At 36.4% G+C, this 19,516-nt stretch overlaps 1 protein-coding gene across 7 annotated transcripts in view; it reads right to left on the bottom strand.

Moving 5' to 3' along the window:
• SGO2 (shugoshin 2) overlaps window positions 1-19,516 on the bottom strand; it is a 61,895-nt gene that overhangs the window by 17,196 nt on the left and 25,183 nt on the right. For all 7 annotated transcript variants that reach the window (XM_055345472.1, XM_055345471.1, XM_055345477.1 and 4 more), the window contains 2 exons: window positions 10,784-10,869; window positions 736-875 (listed from right to left, as the gene is read on the bottom strand). In XM_055345472.1, coding sequence (XP_055201447.1) covers window positions 736-875; window positions 10,784-10,869 — 226 coding nt within the window. The remainder of the gene's footprint in view (window positions 1-735; window positions 876-10,783; window positions 10,870-19,516) is intronic.

Genomic DNA, 19,516 nt, shown 5'->3' with positions numbered 1-19,516 from the left:
TATTTTTTTAAAAAAAGATTTTATTTATTTATTCATGAGAGACACAGAGAGGCAGAGACATAGGCAGAGGGAGAAGCAGGCTCCATGCAGAAGCCCGACGTGGGACTCGATCCCGGGGCTCCGAGATCACGCCCTGGGCCCAAGGCAAGTGCTAAACCACTGAGCCACCCAGGGATCCCAAGGCTGACTCATTTTTAAATACTGCTCGCAGAATAACAGCATTAGGCCACTGTGGATCTGATATTTATCAGCATGTTTATTTAAAAATTAAATTTTTCAGGGGGACCTGGGTAGTGGCTCAGCGGTTGAGAATCTGCCTTTGGCTTGGGTCATGATCCCAGGCTCCTGGGATCGAGTCCCACATCAGTCTCCTGGTGATGAGCCTGCTTCTCTCTCTGCCTGTGTCTCTGCTTCTCTCTATGTTTCTCATGAATAAATAAATAAAATCTTAGAAAAAAAAATACAATAAAAATTAAATTTTTCACTAGTAGTTTTAAATGATGGAAGTTAGCAAATCTATAACATAAGAGAGCTACCTTATTAACTGTTTATAAACCATGGGCCTCAAGCAAAAAAGTCTGATGAATATAACTTTTTAATATTGATATTAAAATTTTTTTTAAAATCTCACCTTTGGGAAACATATCAAAAATAGAAAAAATATGTCTGAATCATCTAAACCACACATATTATGATTATTTTCTTTAAGAAATAACAATTACAAATCATACTGACTTGATAAAGGTTGCCCTGTTGATACCGAAGAGGGAATATCAGGTGATATCTTTGATATAGCACTGTCATCATATTGCATTTTCTCTTTCTCTTTCTCATCATCATCATCATCATCATCATCATTTGAAGTTAATGGAACCCTAAATGCAGGTGGAAATGAATGACGAATTTTGTATTTTACAAAAATTATTTAGAAAATTACATAGATAGTTCTTTTTATATGCCATTTATTTAAGATCTAACCACAAGCCCACTCTGGTATCTTTTTATGTTCAATGAAGACAATTATAGGTAGGAAAGAGATAGTTTCTAATAGTATAGAACTTGGAATAAAACAGGAATGCTTCTTACCCCAGAGCCCCAGTGGCCTCAGAAAGAGATAACTGATATAACCACTGGTTGGGCTATTAAGAGTAATAATACTAATAAAACAAATAAACTTCAAACATATTAACAAATACTCATATAATATTTACAGCTTTCTTACAGTTAATTTTATGGAATAACCAAAAAATTTCCTATAGTTTCAATAAGTACAGTTGTATGTAAAGTTAAGTGTGAACTAAAGTTTCCTATGTGCCAAAAGGTATCCATGTAAACTAAGGCCATATTCCTAGAGTAGTTAAATCTATTTGGCTGCAGGGAGATATAAACAGACAGAAATAATTAAACTGACCTTGAATTCAAAGAATGAGACTTAATATCCCCCAATGATAAAGATTTTGTCTTAAATGCCAAACAAATCACAGATATTTAAGAGGTTATGTTTCTGATAATGGCTGAATAGCTATTTTTGAATCAGCCCTATCAAACATAATGACTATAAATTCTGGATAAAATATTTTTAAAAACTACCTAAAGTAACTGGAGAGTAAACAAAAAGCAAATAGTTAATAAAGAGCGAGTGATACTTAAAAAAAAAAGGTGAGTTTACAACCTCAGCCAGTGCCACATTTTTAAAAAGTTAGAAATCTATATTCTTACTGATTCAAGGTAAGAATTAACAATTAAGACAGATGCAAAAGTATGTGTGATGGGGAAATAACAGGTAGAGAGGGGAGACCCAAATTTTGTGTGTGAATTGTTCCTCTCCCCATCTCTGGCTGACCCAAAAATCATACATATGTGACGAAGATTCCAACCAGGCCAGCTAAGGATAAAATAACTAAAATGAGATTTCATATGTTACCACTTACAGGAAAATAATAAGTTTGAGTTCAGACAAGGTAATTGCCTAGTAAAATAAAACACAAATTTGTTGGAGGAACACACCTGAATCCAGACTTTCTATAACATAGGACTCACATGTCCAGCATATAATCCAATATTATTCAAAATATAATGCAACAGGAAAAAAGTGTTCAAACTCAAGGGAAAAAGATAACCAAATAGAGAATGTTCCTGATATAAAACACTCATGAAAACATGCTCAAAGAAAATACTGAGCATGAAAGAATTCTCAATATTATTAATATTATCAAGGAAATGAAAATCAAAATCAAAATGAAATACCACTTTATACCAACTAGATGGCTATAATCAAAAGCATAGATAATAACAAGTATTGGTAAGGATGCAAAGAAACTGTGACCCTAATACTTCGCTGGTGGAAATGTAAAACAACGCAGCAGCTTTGTAAAATGGTTTGGCACCACCTCCAAAAGTTATAGTTATATGACTCAGTAATTCTACTTGTTGGCAGAAACTGAAAACTATGTCCACACAAAAACTTTTACATGAATGTTCATAGCACCACTGTTCAGAATCGTCAAAAAGTAAAAATAGCACAAACGTTCATTAACTGAATGGATATACAAAATAAGATATACGCAAACAACAGAAACTTTTTTTTTTTTAAAGATTTTATTTATTTATTCATGGAAGACACAGAGAAAGAGGCAGAGACACAGGCAGAGGGAGAAGCAGGCTCCATGCAGGGAGCCTGATGTGGGACTTGACCCCGGGACTCCAGGATCATGACCTGGGCTGAAGGCAGGTGTTAAACCGCTAAGCCATCCAGGGATTCCCAAAAAACAGAAACTTATTCAGTCATAAAAAGGAATGAAATAGTAACATATGCTACAAAATGAATGAAACTTGAAAATATTATGCTATGTCTTTCCCAAAAATCATCTACTTCTTCTAGGCAGAAGTCAGACACAAAAGGCCACATATTGTGTGATTCCATTCATATGAAATGTCCAAAATAGGCAAATCCATAGACACAGAAAACAGATTAGTGGTTGACGGGGCCTGAAGAGGAAAACTGGAAGTGACTGTATATGAATACAGGCTTTCTTTCTGAAGTGATGGAAATATTCTCGAATTTAGTGGTGAGGATTGCACAATTTTGTGAATACATTAAAATCCACTGTACACGTTAAAAGGATGCACTTAATGTTATGAAAAACTTTATGTAAATTATACTTCAAATTTCAAAAATAAGTAGAACAAAGGATATAATAATGAGCAGACGGGGATCCCTGGGTGGCTCAGCGGTTTAGCGCCTGCGTTAGGCCCAGGGCCTGATCCTGGAGTCCTAGAATCGAGTCCCACATCAGGCTCCCTGCAAGGAGCCTGCTTCTCCCTCTGCCTGTGTCTCTGACTCTCTCTCTCTCTCTCTCTCTGTGTGTGTGTGTCTCTCATGAATAAATAAATAAAATTTTAAACAGAAAAAAAAGTGAGCAGACACTAATGAAATATGAAATGAAAGAAAAATTGACAAAAAATATCAATTAAACTGGGACACCTAGGTGGCTCAGTGGTTGAACATCTGCCTTTGGCACAGGGCATCATTCCGGGGTCCTGAGATCAAGTTCCATATTGGGCTCCCCATAGGGAGCCTGTTTCTCCTGCCTCTTTCTCTGTGCCTCTCATGAATAAAAAAATAAAATCTTAAAAAAAAAAAAAATCAATGAAACCAAAAGCTGAGTCTCTAAAGGGATCAATAAAATTGACAATAATATAGCTAGCTTGATAAGTTAAAAAAAAAGTGATACAAATTACCAATATCAACGATGAGAGAAAAGATCCTCACTACAGATGGCTTTAAAAGAATAATAAGGGATCCCTGGGTGGCGCAGCGGTTTAGCGCCTGCCTTTGGCCCAGGGCGCGATCCTGGAGACCCGGGATCGAATCCCACGTCGGGCTCCCGGTGCATGGAGCCTGCTTCTCCCTCTGCCTATGTCTCTGCCTCTCTCTCTCTGTGTGTGTGTGTGTGTGACTATCATAAATAATAAAAAAAAAAAAGAATAATAAGGGTATATTATAAACAACTTTATACCAATAAACTTGACTGCCTAGAAGAAGTAGATGAATTTTTGGAAAGACAAATTTTTTTTTTTAAGATTTTATTTACTTATTCATGAGAGACATGGAGAGAGAGACAGAGAGAGAGAGAGAGACAGAGAGACAGAGAGAGACAGAGAGACAGAGAGACAGAGAGACAGAGACAAAGGCAGAGGGAGAAGCAGGCTCCATGCAAGGAGCCCGATGTGGGGCTCCAGGATCACGCCCTGAGTCAAAGGCAAATGCTCAACCACTGAGCCACCCGTGCGTCCCAACACAAGTATTTTCTAAATTGACTTGAAAATAATAGAAAAAATCTGAAAAGCCTTATATTTATTTAAGAGATCAAATTAATAATTAAAAACTCAGGTCCAAATATGTTCTCTCTTTAATTCTTTCAAACATTTAAGGAAGAAATCCCAGTTGTACAAACTCTTTCAAAAAATGGAGAAAGAGGGAATGCTTCTAATCTTGTTTTACAAAGCCAGCACAACTCTTATTAAAACTCATCAAAGATACAGTAAGAAAATTATAGACCAATATCCCTTATAAATACAGATAAAAAAATTTAAAGAAAAAGTTATCAAATCCTATCCATTAATATATAGTAAGAATAATATACCATGACCACGTAGAATTTGAGATAGAAGTTTGTTTTAATGCCAATAAACTGAAGTCACCACACTGTCAAATGAAGTAGATCTCAATTTTTTAAAACTAAGTAGAATAAAGGAAATAATAAAGAGCAGTCACCAATGAAACATGAAATAGAAAAAAAACTGATAAAAAACATGGATGAAACCAGATATAAAGGAGAAAAGTCATGATTATCTCCAGATATAGAAAAAAATTTGACATAATTCAATATAAATTCATTATAAAAACACTAAGCAGGGATCCCTGGGTGGTGCAGCGGTTTGGCGCCTGCCTTTGGCCCGGGGCGCGATCCTGGAGACCCGGGATCGAATCCCACATCGGGCTCCCGGTGCATGTAGCCTGCTTCTCCCTCTGCCTGTGTCTCTGCCTCTCTCTCTCTCTGTGACTATCATAAATAAATAAAAATTAAAAAAAAAAAAAAACACTAAGCAAACCAGAATAAAGAGGAAAGTTTTTCTTCAATTTGCAAAAAAGGTACTAACTTTTCAAAAGAAAAGACAGATGCCACAGACAATAAAATAACACTTTTAAATTGCTAAAAATAATTCCCAACTTAAAATTTTGTAATTGCAAACATACTCCAGAAATGAAGATGAAATAAGTATGTTCCTAGAAAAACAAAAGCTGAATGAATGCATTGCCAGGACCTGCATTAAAAGAAATAAAAAGAATTTCTTTCAGCATTAGAAAAATTATCTTAAAAAGGAATCTCAAAATGAAAGCAGTTTATTTGTGAATTTTACCTCATTGAAGCTGAGGAAAACAACTGTGAATGGGTATACAACTAAAAATATAGGAAACAATATGAAAAAGATAGAAAAGTTAAATATGTATGTGATTTAAATGAATCTTGGCTACACAAAACAATGAAAGTAGTAATTTGTGGGATTAAAATATATGTATGTATGAAAGTTAAAAAAAATCTAAGGATGAATGTTGCTGTCACTAGAGTACTCATAAAAGAACAGTAGAAGATAACAAGTTAATAGATAAGAAAAATAATGGAAAACATTTTATTTCCAAAGAAATCAAGAAAGAAGAGAAACAATATAAAACAGACTGCTCAAATAGAAAACAACTAGATGGCATATATAAATCCAATTATATTGTCAATGATATTAAATGCAAACATACTAAATATTCTAATTAAAAGATGCTACAATGAATTAATTTTTTAAAAAAGCACTTATATGCCTTTTAAATTAACAGAATTTAAAAGTAAAGTTATAGAAAACCAGAGAAATGCTGTATCAGACAAGTAGACTTAAAGCAAGAATAATTTCTATAAGTAATTCATATTGATAAAACAAGTCATCAGGAAAACAAATTAATCCTAAACTTTTTTAAAGATTTTATTTATTTATTTATGAGAGACACACAGAGAGAGAGGCAGAGATATAGGCTGAGAGAGAAGCAGGCTCCTTGCAGGGAGCTTGATGTAGGACTTGATTCCCGGGCCCTGGGATCACCTGAGCAGATGCTTAACCACTGAATGACCCAGGCATCCCTCAATCCTAAACTTAAATGTGTTTACTAAGAACTTTAAAACACGTAAAGCAAAAATTGACAAAACTAAAAGGAGAAATACATGAATCATAGTGGCAGACTTTAATGCATTTCTATCAGTAGCTTATAGAAGAGATGACAGAAGCAAGAACGGTATGGAAGTTTCGAACAATATAATCCATAAACCTGACACAACTGATACAAAGTACTGTATCCAACAACCACAAAATACATATTCTTTTTATGTGTACCCAAAATATTTACCAAGTTAGACCAAGCAGTGTCCTAATGCAAATATTAATATATTTCAAAAGATCAAAATCATTTGATTCATGTTCCATAACTACAATGGACATCAGCTAGAAATCAGCAAAAAAAAGTAATTAGAAAAAAAATATCCAGCTGACTGGAAATTTAATATGCTAGTTAATGATCCATGATTCAAAGAATATATCAGAATAGAAAGTAGAAAATATTTTAAACTCAATGGTAATAAGGATATGGCACATCAAAAATTGTGTGGTGCAGCTAAATAAACCTTTAAAAATATTTTGAAGACACGTTCGTAAGATTACTCCTTTCTGCCCCTGGACGCCGCCGAGTAAGCATCGTTAAAGTCTCTCCTCCCACCGCCGTCATGTCTAAGTCAGAGTCTCCCAAAGACCCCGAGCAGCTGCAGAAACTCTTCATCTGAGGTTTGAGCTTTGAAACAACCAATGAGAGTCTGAGGAGCCATTTTGAGCAATGGGGGACGCTTACGGACTGTGTGGTAATGAGAGATCCAGACACCAAGCGCTCCAGAGGCTTTGGGTTCGTCACGTAGGCCACCATGGAGGAGGTGGACGCAGCCATGAACGCGCGGCCGCACAAGGTGGACGGAAGTCATGGAACCAAAGAGGGCGGTCTCCAGAGAAGATTCTCAAAGACCCGGTGCCCACTTAACTGTGAAAAAGATTTTTGTCGGTGGCATTAAAGAAGACACTGAAGAACATCATCTAAGAGATTATTTCGAACAGTATGGGAAAATTGAAGTGATTGAGATCATGACTGACCAAGGCAGTGGCAAAAAGAGAGGTTTTGCTTTTGTGACCTTTGACGACCACGACTCTGTAGACAAGACTGTCATTCAAAAATACCATACTGGGAATGGCCACAACTGTGAAGTAAGGAAAGCCCTATCGAAGCAAGAGATGGCTAGTGCTTCGTCCAGCCAAAGAGGCTGAAGTGGTTCTGGAAACTTTGGTGGTGGTCGTGGAGGTGGTTTTGGTGGGAATGACAACTTTGGTCGTGGAGGGAACTTCAGTGGTCGAGGTGGCTTCGGTGGCAGTCGAGGTGGTGGTGGATACGGTGGCAGTGGGGATGGCTATAACGGATTTGGTAATGATGGTGGTTATGGAGGCGGCGGCCCTGGTTACTCTGGAGGAAGCAGAGGCTATGGAAGTGGTGGACAGGGTTATGGAAACCAGGGCAGTGGCTATGGCGGGAGTGGCAGCTATGACAGCTATAACAACGGAGGAGGCGGAGGCAGCTATGGCGGTGGTAGTGGAAGCAACTTTGGAGGTGGCAGAAGCTATAACGATTTTGGCAATTACAACAATCAATCCTCAAATTTTGGACCCATGAAAGGAGGAAATTTTTTTTGTTTTTTTTAATTTTTATTTATTTATTTATGATAGTCACACACAGAGAGAGAGAGAGAGAGGCAGAGACACAGGCAGAGGGAGAAGCAGGCTCCATGCACCGGGAGCCCGATGTGGGATTCGATCCTGGGTCTCCAGGATCGTGCCCTGGGCCAAAGGCAGGCGCCAAACCGCTGCGCCACCCAGGGATCCCGAAAGGAGGAAATTTTGGAGGCAGAAGCTCTGGCCCCTATGGTGGTGGAGGCCAATACTTTGCCAAACCACGAAACCAAGGTGGCTATGGCAGGTCCAGCAGCAGCAGCAGCTATGGCAGTGGCAGAAAGTTTTAATTACTGCCAGGAAACAAAGCTTAGCAGGAGAGGAGAGCCAGAGAAGTGACAGGGAAACTACAGGTTACAACAGATTTGTGAACTCAGCCAGGCACAGTGGTGGCAGGGCCTAGCTGCTACAAAGAAGACATGTTTTAGACAATACTCATGTGCATGGGCAAAAAACTCGAGGACTATATTTGTGACTAATTGTATAATAGGTTATTTTAGTTTCTGTTCTGTGGAAAGTGTAAAGCATTCCAACAAAGGGTTTTAAGGTAGATTTTTTCTTTGCACCCATGCTGTTGATTGCTAAATATAATAGTCTGATCATGACCCTGAATAAATGTGTCTTTAAAAAAAATTTTTTTTTGAAAAGAAAGGCTAAATAATAATCTAAACTAGCTCAAGAAACAAATAATAGCAGTAATAATAAAACTTTTAAATTGAAAAGAAAGAAAAAGCAAAACAGAAAGAAATAATAAAGAGCAGATTAAATGCAACAGGAAACAAATATGTTAAAAAGAAAGATCTACATAGTCCAAAAAAGGATTCATTTTGCATAGATGAATAAAACTAATAAATCCCTAGAACACAACTCATCAAGAAAATATTGATAAAATACAGTCAATATTAAGAAAGAAAAAGATGTAACTAGAGGAATTATAAACAATTAGATGCTAATAATTTGATATTTTAGATAAAATGGAAAAACTGAGAAAAAATAAGAAACTTGACACAAGAAAAAATAGAAAATCAGAATATTCCTGTATCTATTAAAATAGGATATAATAAAAAAACCTTTCCACAAGAAAACCTGAAGGCCCGGATAATTTCTCCCCAACACTTAAAGGAAAAAAATATATTTACACAAATACTTATAGAAAATAAAAAATAAGTGCACTTATCAATTCATTTACTATGCCAGCATAATAAATACCAGGATTTGACAAATTATTTTAATAATGAAATATTATAAAACATCTTTATTATTAACATACAAGGAAAAATCCTTTAAAAAATAATCAAGTATCTCTATGTCTCTCATGAATGGATAAATAAATCTTTAACAAAAAAATAATAATCAAGTAAAATTTAGTGATATATAAAGGATGTATCATTAGGAGCAGTTCACTGTAGAACTGTAATACTGATTTAATATTTAAATATCAATCCTTAAAATTCATTATATTAATAGAAAAATATTAAAAATAATAGAAAAGAGAAAAAAAGTAATATGTTCTTGATAGGACATAAAAAGCATTTGATAAAATTAAAAAGCCATTCATGAAAACTAGGAGTACAAAGGAAGTTTTCAATCTTTTAAGAAGAATCTACAAAACACCAAAGGCAAACATATTAGATAAGGCAAACACAATAAGGATACCCATCATTACTACTTTTATTCATTATTGAACAAAAAATAGTCACTGAAATAAGGTAAGAAAAAAATTAAAGGCCTACAAACTGAAGGGGAGAAGGGGAAATTGTCCTATTTCTAAATAATAAAATTACATTCATAGAAAATGGGGAAAAAAACTACAGATAAACTATAAAAATTTAATAGCAAGGTCACTGGAAACAAGGTCAATATTTAAAAATCAATTGTATTTCTACATACTAGCATCAAGAAGAAAATGAAATTTAAAAACAATATCATTCAGAATACCACTAAACATCTAATAAGTAAGAAAAATCTAAGATGTGCAATAACTATTCAGTAAAAGAGAAAATCCATAATATCTAAATAATATGGATAGAACACTGATAGAACACTCAATTTTATAATCATTTATAATCAAACTAATCAAGAAATGGTCATTTTGGTCAGAAGAATAGCAATGGTCAAAGTTAATTTTAAAGCTCGGAGCAGGAGCGCCTGGGTGGCTCAGTTGGTTAAGCGTCTGCCTTCAGCTCAGGTCATGATCCCAGGATCCTGGGACTGAGCCCTGGGACTGAGACCTGAGCAGGGAGCCTGATTCTTCCTCTCCCTCTGCCTGCCACTCCCCCTGCTTGTGCTCTCTCTTTCTCTATCAAATAAATAAAAATCTTTTTAAAAAAAAAATAGATGAAGCTTGGAGCAGTATGCAAGATAATAAAGATAGAAATAGTTATTAGATTTACCCAGCAGAAGACATGATGCCAGTGGAGACCTAGGGGAAAAGAAAGAAAAGAACCAAAGAGTACCAGCATACTACACATCCTTGTGGTTACTGAATTGATGCATAAGTCTCTTTGGAACCCTGGAGATATAACCTGTACCAAGAACTACAGATCATCTCATTCCTACTTTACTAGGCAAGCACATGTTGATGAAACCCAAACACTGTAACACAAAAATAATGAATGTGTTACATAAAAATCTAAACCCTCTGAACCAGTATAATTCAAACCCATGAAACTAAAGGTTCACTTTTGCCTCTTTCTTCTCTAGAGTCTATGGGAAAGCTGAATATTATTTCAGTTCTATTAGACTATGTCTTCAATTTCTTCTACTGGTACAATGTTAACAAGAAACTGGTACAACGTTAACAAGTATTTCGTTATTTACTTTGAAATGTTTTTTCTACGTTTCAAGAAAGAAGACCAAATAAAAACTGTGCAAAGCATTATCTAGGCAAGTATTTAACTAAGTTTGAAGCAATTACCTTGCAAATGGAAGACGTACAAACTTGCACTGTTTACTAACCCGTTTCTTCTTGATACTTGAGAGTAGAAAGGGACTCTGATGAAACTATTTTGAAAAAAATAAAGAAAATGAAAAGGAAAAATAATTTCTAATCTCATTTAATTTTTACTATACCAGATTTACAAGTATACCAATAGTAATAGAACAATTCTTCCATTAGTTTTCAATAGTTGAATGAGAATAATGCGGTAAGATTAAACATAGTTTATCCTTTATCATGCCCTCAAAGATAATCATTACTAATATTTTGATATATAAACTCCCAAACTGTCTTCTCTGTATATAAATAAATATGTGTATATCTGCACATATATATCTCTACATAAATACTCAATATGTTCATGTCTACATATGTATTATGTATAATTGCATTTTATAATCTACATTTTAATGATCTTTTAAAACTAAAAGTCTAGGTGATTTTATTTTATTTTTTATTTTTTTTTAAGATTTTATTTATTTATTTACGAGAGACAGGCAGAGACACAGGCAGAGGGAGAAGCAGACTCCATGCAGGGAGCCTGATGTGGGATTTGATCCCAGGACTCAAGGATCATGCCCTGGGCCAAAGGCAGGTGCCAAACCGCTGAGCCACCCAGGGATCCCAGTCTAGGTGATTTTAATGTATCTTTTAGGTTTTTTTTTAATCTATACTTTTGAAATTTTCTCACACTTTTTTTTTTTGAGATTTTATTTATTTATTCATGAGACACACACAAGAGAGAGAGAGAGAGGCAGAGACACAGACAGAGGAGAAGCAGGCTCCATGCAGGGAGCCTGACACAGGACTTGATCGGAGGTGTCCAAATCAGGCCCTGGGCTGAAGGTGGCGCTAAACCGCTGAGCCACCAGGGCTGCCCCTCTCACACAGTTTTTGAACATGTTTTAACTATTTATATTTAATAAAGACTGTAAAATTAGGCAACACACAATCATGTTTTCTTATTACACTGCTAACCTGTGATAGAAACAGGAGTATGGCCAAGTTGACAAGCCAATTTTAAAATTTAAATGGAAATACAAAGGACCCAGAATAGCTACAACAACTTTGAAAAAAGAACAAAGTTAGAGGGCTATGATAATTAAGAGAGTATAATATTAGCGTAAAGATAGACAAACAGATCAATGAAATACAACAGAGTCCAGAAACAGACCCACACACATTTGGTCAATTAATTTTTGACAAACATGCAAAAGCCAAATGGAGAGCCTAGACTTCTGTGTTCACCAGGCTATAACCAGGCAACTCTCCTTCAAACTGGGAATACTGTCAGAAAAGGCCAAGAAGAGAGGTGGAACAGCTCAGCGGTAAGAAGGACACCCCCAACACTGTTGGAGAATACGTGGGGACTCTAGACTTTCATTCTTACCAGGTGGTAACAAGTCCCTCTTCTTCTCCTCTAGGGTGGTGACAGAGAGGTCTAGTAGAAAGTTAGGATTTTCACCACTCTTCAATGGTAACAATCTCCTCCTTCCTAATTCCCACAATCCTGCTGTCATTGGAAGCCATAAAGTCATGAGGCATCCCTGCTCTGTTCATCCAATGTGGTGTCTGAACTCCCAGCTCCATCCATCACCAGGGTGACAATAGAAGCTGAGTAGAGACCCTAAACTTTGACCCCCTCCAACTTGGCAGTAGGTGGCACTTTGCCACTGGCATAGTATCAGAGGGAGCCTGCTTAAACAGAAGATTTAAATAAGATCTGGAGTTTCATAATACACGACCTAAATGCCCAAGATATAATATAAAATAACTTACTACACAAAGAATTAGGAAAAGGCTTAAATATGAAAATTCTAAATGTGAACATGAAAAGACAATCAGCAAACACCAACGCCAAGATGACACAGAAGCTAGAATTACCTAACAAGGATTTTTTTTTTTAATTTTTAAAGATTTTATTTATTTATTCATGAGAGACACAGAGAGGCAGAGACACAGGCAGAGAGAGAAGCAAGCTCCTCACAGGAAGCCCGATACAGGACTCGATCCCAGAACCCCAGGATCATGCCTAAGCCAAAGACAGACGCTCAACCACTGAGCCACCAAGGCATCCCTCTAACAAGGATTTTAAAGCAGCCATCATAAAAATGCTTTAATAAGAAATCACTAACTTGCTTACATGAAAAAAAAAATACAAAAATCTCAGCAAAGAAACAGAAAGTCTCAGCAAATAAAGATACAAAGAAGAAGCAAATGGGAATTTAGAACTGAAAAATACAATAACCAAAATAAATTAAAAATTCAATGACTCAAAGTCAGAGCGGGGAGAAAAATCTGTGAACCTGAAGATAAAGCAACAGAAAGCACCCAATCTAAGCAACAGAGAAGATACTGAAAAATAATTAAGAGGATCAGGGATTTATGGAATTCTAACAAAAGATGTTAGAACTCATGTCACTGAAGTTCCAGGAAGGAGATAAAGAGGGAAGACCTGACAAAGTTTTAGAAAAATAATGGCTGGGCAGCCCCGGTGGCGCAGCGGTTTAGCGCTGCCTGCAGCCCAGGGCGTGATCCTGGAGACCGTGGATCGAGTTCCACGTCAGGCTCTCTGTATGATGCCTGCTTCTCCCTCTGCCTGTGTCTCTGCCTCTCTCTCTGTCTCTATGAATAAATAAAAATAAAATCTTTAAAAAAAATAAATAATGGCTGAAAATCCCCCACATTTGGCCAAAGAAACCAATCTGCATATTCGAGCTGTGTGAACCCCAAAAACGGATAAACTCCAAGAACTCCATGCCAGGATATATTTTCCAAAACTAAAGACAAAATTCTTCAGAGCAATGTGAAAAAAATGGTACCTTCCTACAGAATTAAGAATAAAAAAATAGGGGCATCTGATCTGCATTTGGCTCAAGTCATGATCCGGGGGTTCTGGGACTGAGTCCCACAACAGGCTCCCCACAGGGAGCCTGCTTCTCCCTCTGCCTATGTCTTTGCCCCTCTCTCTCTGTCTCTCATGAATAAATAAATAAAGTCTTAAAAAAAAAAGAATAAAAAAATAAGCATCTGCCTTAAAGAAGTAACAATAAAATAAACCACAGGAAAGGAGAAATTACTACTAAAGACAGAAGCAAAAATTAGTTAAGTCTGAAACAGTAAATTAGAATTAAAAATTAAAAACCCAGAAGATGGTTCTTTTAAAGGAAAAAGGAAAAAGAAAAATAGAAAAACAACAACTACCTAACCTGGTGGGGCAAAAAAATAAAAGCCCAAATACATAAAATTAGTCAACTGGGAAAATATACCACAGACAAAATTTTTAAATGACAGACTATTTTGGTCAACTCTGTGCAAATCAATTTGAAAACATGAATGAAAAAATTACTTTAAGGAAATATAATTCAACAAAACTGACCACAAAAGATAGAAATTTTCCTAAGCAAACCCATATCCACAAAGAAATAAAGTAAACAAAGAATGATCATTTCTACCAAGCAAGACCCAGGTTTCACAGAAGAATTCTAGGAAGTTGGGACACCTGGGTGGTTCAGCGGTTAAGCATCTGCCTTCAGCTCAGGGTGTGATCCTGTGGTCCCAGGATTGAATCCCACATCGGGCTCCCTGCCTGGAGCCTGCTTCTCTCTCTGCCTGTGTCTCTGCCTCTCTGTGTGTCTCTCATGAACAAATAAATATTAAAAGAACAAAACAAAAAAAAAAGAATTCTAGGAAGCATTTAAAGAAAAAATAATTCTAATACTATATCATTTTTCTAGATCACAAGAAAAGGAAATTATCCAAATTCTTTTTATGAGTTCGGTATTTATAATATTTTTAGCAATGTCTAAAGACTATATAAAAAGAAAACCTCAAATTGAACACCAATAAATGAAATGGTAAAATAAAAAAATAAATAAATAAAAAAAGAAAACCTCAATTATAAATAATAATAAAGAAATTCCTAACAAAATACTGGTAAAAAGAATTTAGGAGCATATTAAATCATTTCTGAAATTTATTCCATAACTGCTATATTAGGAAAGGTATTAAAGTAAATCATCATATTAATACACGTAAAAATAAAGACCACATGATTATCACCATAGATGCTAAAAAAGTATTTCACATTATTTTTTTATTTAAAAAACTAAATAACAGAAGTATTATACGATAAATATGATGTACATTACCCTTAAGTAAAAAAAAAAAACCAAGATCATTCCTAATTGGGAAACATTATCCAACATTTTATTAAAATTTATTGCTTTCTAGTATGTTCTAGACATTGGTGTGCTATAGACAAAAATCCTGTACTCGAACCTGATGCTCTGGGGAGCTGAATAAAAAAATTATATGTCATATAGTAATTAAGTGGTAAGGAGAAAAATTAAAGCAGAGAAGCAGAGTATGAAATGTTGGGCAGGTTTCGGGAAGGATTTAGATTTATACAAGGTTGCCAGGGAAGGCTTAACTAACATCACTGAAGTAAGGAGTAGGCCATAAGAAGGTACAACAAGTCCAAAGGCCCTGAGGTGGCAGCTTGCCTATGTTTGAGAAGTGGAAAGAGGCCTGCGGATTGGAGATGTTAAAGAGTAGAAGGATCTGAGTAGTCAATAAGGTGAGAGAAAGAACACAAGTTTCAGTTTTCCGACAATAACAGCAATAGATGACATGGGAAGCCACTGGAGAGTTTTCAGGAGACTAATGTTTTTAATAGGCTCTCTCTGGTTGCTATACTGGGAGGCAAATATAGAGGCAAGAGCAGAAGCAAGAAGCCCAAGTTGGGATGCCACTCCAAGAACTTGGGTAAGAGGGATCCCTGGGTGGCGCAGCGGTTTGGCGCCTGCCTTTGGCCCAGGGCACGATCCTGGAGACCCAGGATCGAATCCCACGTCGGGCTCCCGGTGCATGGAGCCTGCTTCTCCCTCTGCCTGTATCTCTGCCTCTTTCTCTCTCTGTGTGACTATCATAAATAAAATAAAAATTAAAAAAAAAAAAAAAAGAACTTGGGTAAGAGAGAGCAGTGGGTTGGATGAGTGGTGAACATCAGGGTTACAGGAGAAGTGGTAAAACTGCAATGATTTTTAGGGCAGCACTAAAAGGAATTGCTAAAAGGATCCAATATGGGGTGTGAGGAAAAAAAAGGAAAACAGCTTTGCAATTATCTGAGATGAAGAACCCAAAAGGAACTGGTTTGGTGGCAAATGTAAAATTTAAGATGCCTCTCAGACATCCAAAGAGAAATGCCAGATAGGTAGTTGGCTGGGTGTTCTCTGGAATTCAGAGGAGATGGCCAGGCTACAAGTATAAATTTGAGAGTCATGGGTATTTAACAATAATTAAATCCATGAGAATGAATGAATCATTTAGGGAACAAGTGTAAATAGAAGAGAGAAAGAAGTCCAAGAACTGAGTTCTGGGGTACCCAAAATAAAGAGGAACCAGCAGACTAAAAAAGAATCAGAAAGGTGAAAAGAAACTTAGGAGAGTGTAGTATTGTGAAAGTCACGTATAGGCCAGTATAAGGACCAAGAAATATCTAGGTTTTGGATACAGAGATCAATTTGCAGAAGAGCACTTTAAGTGGAATGGTGGTAAAACCCCAATTAGTGTGGGTTCAAGAGAAACCAGAGACAGTGTGAACAATTCTCTCAAAGAGTTTTGTTATAAAGGAAAAAAAAATGAGAGAGTTAGCTAGGGGTAGGGGATTTATCTGAGTAAGAGTTTTCTTTCTTTCTTTTCTTTTTTTTTTTTTTTTAAGATGGGAGCTAGGAGACAACATTTTTGCATGGGAATAATCCAGAAGGGAGGGAAAAAACTAACAATGCAAGAGCAAAAGGCATTCTACACTAATGTCAAGCCAAAACAGCAAAAGACAACCCAAGTGTCCAACCCAGAGTCTAGTTAAATAGTTTAGAAGTCCATTCTAGATCTACTTTAAGGAGCACTATAAAAGAATGAGGAAGCACTCATTGTAATCATATGGAGAGATCTTCAAGATATGTCACATTAAAAAAAGCAAGGTATAGAAGAACAATTAGAGATAGTATATTATCTTTTGCGTAAAAAAGAAAATTAAGAAAATATTTATGCTTTTGTTTTAATACAAAGAAACAAAGCAGTTCCCTGTATGAGTATGAGGAGATAAAATGAGAAAGAAGAAAGCAGCTAAAAGCAGAACAGAAGCATATATAAGCCTTCACTCTATACTTGGCTATATTGTTCTATTAGAATGTCTACATTCTAATGTAGACATCCTAACATCCTCTCCTTCACCTAAAAAGAAAAGGAATTCAAATCTCGAAACCTGATGTGCAAGTTAGTCTGTTAAACAGTAAGTGTAAGAAAGTAGACACCAAAGTTGTATGCTGTCCTTTCATCCTCCAGCTTCTGCGTTCGTTTACTCTCCTTTACTTCTCCTAAATCCAGATGCTGATCTCAGCCCTCTTCGAGCACTCCAAAGAGAACACAAAAAGCATCTGGCAATTATGTTGACTTTACTAAAGATTTTTTTTAAAGAACCAGTGGGAGGAAGGAGCTTTATATCACATAACTCACTAATTAATTAACTTCTTTCTCTTACTCTCCAAGTCAATTCTTGTACTAACTCTACACTCCCCACTGCTATGTCTGATTCTAGTCTTAGTAACTTATTCAGGGCAATTTGATTCAGCCCTGCAAGCTGATCAGCAAAACAGAGCCCCCTCCCTGACTTTCCCTACCCACCCACTCAGTGAAAAGCATCTCTTCTCCTTAGAGGGTACTAAATGTATAAGGCCTATCTCTGCTCACCGGTTGTACTGACATCAAATTTATAGTAACACTAGTAACTATACAACCTGTGGACATTCTTCTACAGGAACATTTATACAAATCCTTTCTTTATCCAAATGTGGATTAAGTACATACTCTTTGGTTAGCTTTTATAAAACTCTCAAAGGAGCTAAACACTGATCACATAGGTTGAAAGAGTTCCTATCTTCTTACTACAAAGACTATGCATTAGGAGCCTTAAAAAGGACTTTTATAAGTTTTTAAAAGAAGAGATTTGCAGGAAATTTAGAAAAAACAGGAAGATACACACACGATAATAAAAAAAAGTAATGACACCTAATATTTATTACACTCTTCCTATTGCCAGGACACATGCTAGCCACATTTAACATTACACTAATTCTTCGTTAGGTATACTACTATTATCCACATCATGCAGAAGAGGACACTAAGGTTCAGATAGCTAAAGGCCAAGATCACAGGACCAGGAAGTAACAGAGCTGGGATCGAAATACTACGGGCAAACTCATTTAAAAGCTGCCCTCTGGGCAGCCCGGGTGGCTCAGCGGTTTAGTGCCGCCTTCAGCCCAGGACCTGATCCTAGAGACTGGGGATCGAGTCCCACATCGGGCTCCCTGCATGGAGCCTGCTTCTCCTTCTGCCTATGTCTCTGCCTCACTCTCTCTCTCTCTCTCTCTCTCTCGTGAATAAATAAAATCTTTTTTTTTAATTTTTTTAAAATTTTTATTTATTTATGATAGTCACATAGAATGAGAGAGAGAGAGGCAGAGACACAGGCAGAGGGAGAAGCAGGCTCCATGCACCGGGAGCCCGATGTGGGATTCGATCCCGGGTCTCCAGGATCGCGCCCTGGGCCAAAGGCAGGCGCCAAACCGCTGCGCCACCCAGGGATCCCAATAAATAAAATCTTTAAAGAAAATAAATAAAGTAAAAGCTGTCCTCTAAAGCACTCAAGTGCCTCCAGAATCTATCAAGAAATTTACCTAAATTGAGACTTTACTAACCTTTCTTCAGTTTTATTATGTATATTTTGTCTTCTCATTATTAATTCATAGCAATTATTTTCCCTATTTCACTAATATTTGGCCCTTTTCCCTTCCTGATTTTTCTAGTGATTTGATTTTCCTCATAATAGATTATAAGAGATATTAATATTAATATTTATTAATGCTTTGGGGCACCTGGGTGGCTTAGTCAGTTGAGTGTCTGTCTTCTGTTTAGGTCATGATCCTGAGGTCCTGGGGTCCTGGGATAGAGCCCACATCAGGCTCCCTACTCAGTAGGGAGTCTGCTTCTCCCTCTCCCTTTGCCCCTCCCCTTGCTCCTGCTCTCTCTCACTCACTCTCTCAAGTAAATTAACAAAATCTCAAAAAGAAAAAAAAAATTATGTGTGTTGTGTGCATATTTTATATATTTATTTAAAGTTTATATATACTTTATCTGCTATATGCTTAATTTTTCCCAGTCTGCCATTGGCCTTTAATTTTTATTTTTAGCCTTCTAAAATCTCTTTTGAGAAAATCCATCAATAGTTTCCTATAAGGCTTCTATCTTTCTATCTTTGTTTCTGGGTAAAGGAAGGCCTCTCCTGGGTGCCTAGGTGGTTCAGTCGGTTAAGCATATGCCTTCAGCTCTGGTCATGATCCCCAGGTCCTGGAACTGAGCCTGTGCCCTGTGTTAGGCTCCCTGCTTTTCCCTCTCCCTCTGCTGCTCCCCCTGCTTGGCTCTCTTGGAACAATCTTTCTCTGTCAAATAAATAAATAAATAAATAAATAAATAAATAAATAAATAAATAAATAAAATTTAAAAAATAAAAAAATCTTTCATATCTAACATGAATTTATTTGTAATTTCTTTGTACTTTATAAGATTCCCTTTTTTGAGATGGAAAAATATTCCATGCTCATGGATTGGCAGAATTAATATTGTGAAAATGTCAATGTTACCCAGGGCAAT

The sequence above is a fragment of the Nyctereutes procyonoides genome, unplaced genomic scaffold, assembly GCF_905146905.1.
Source record: "Nyctereutes procyonoides isolate TBG_1078 unplaced genomic scaffold, NYPRO_anot_genome, whole genome shotgun sequence".
NCBI classification, from domain to species: domain Eukaryota; kingdom Metazoa; phylum Chordata; class Mammalia; order Carnivora; family Canidae; genus Nyctereutes; species Nyctereutes procyonoides.
The sequence above is the reverse complement of the archived record's forward strand: the minus strand, read 5'-3'. Positions and strand labels throughout refer to the sequence as shown.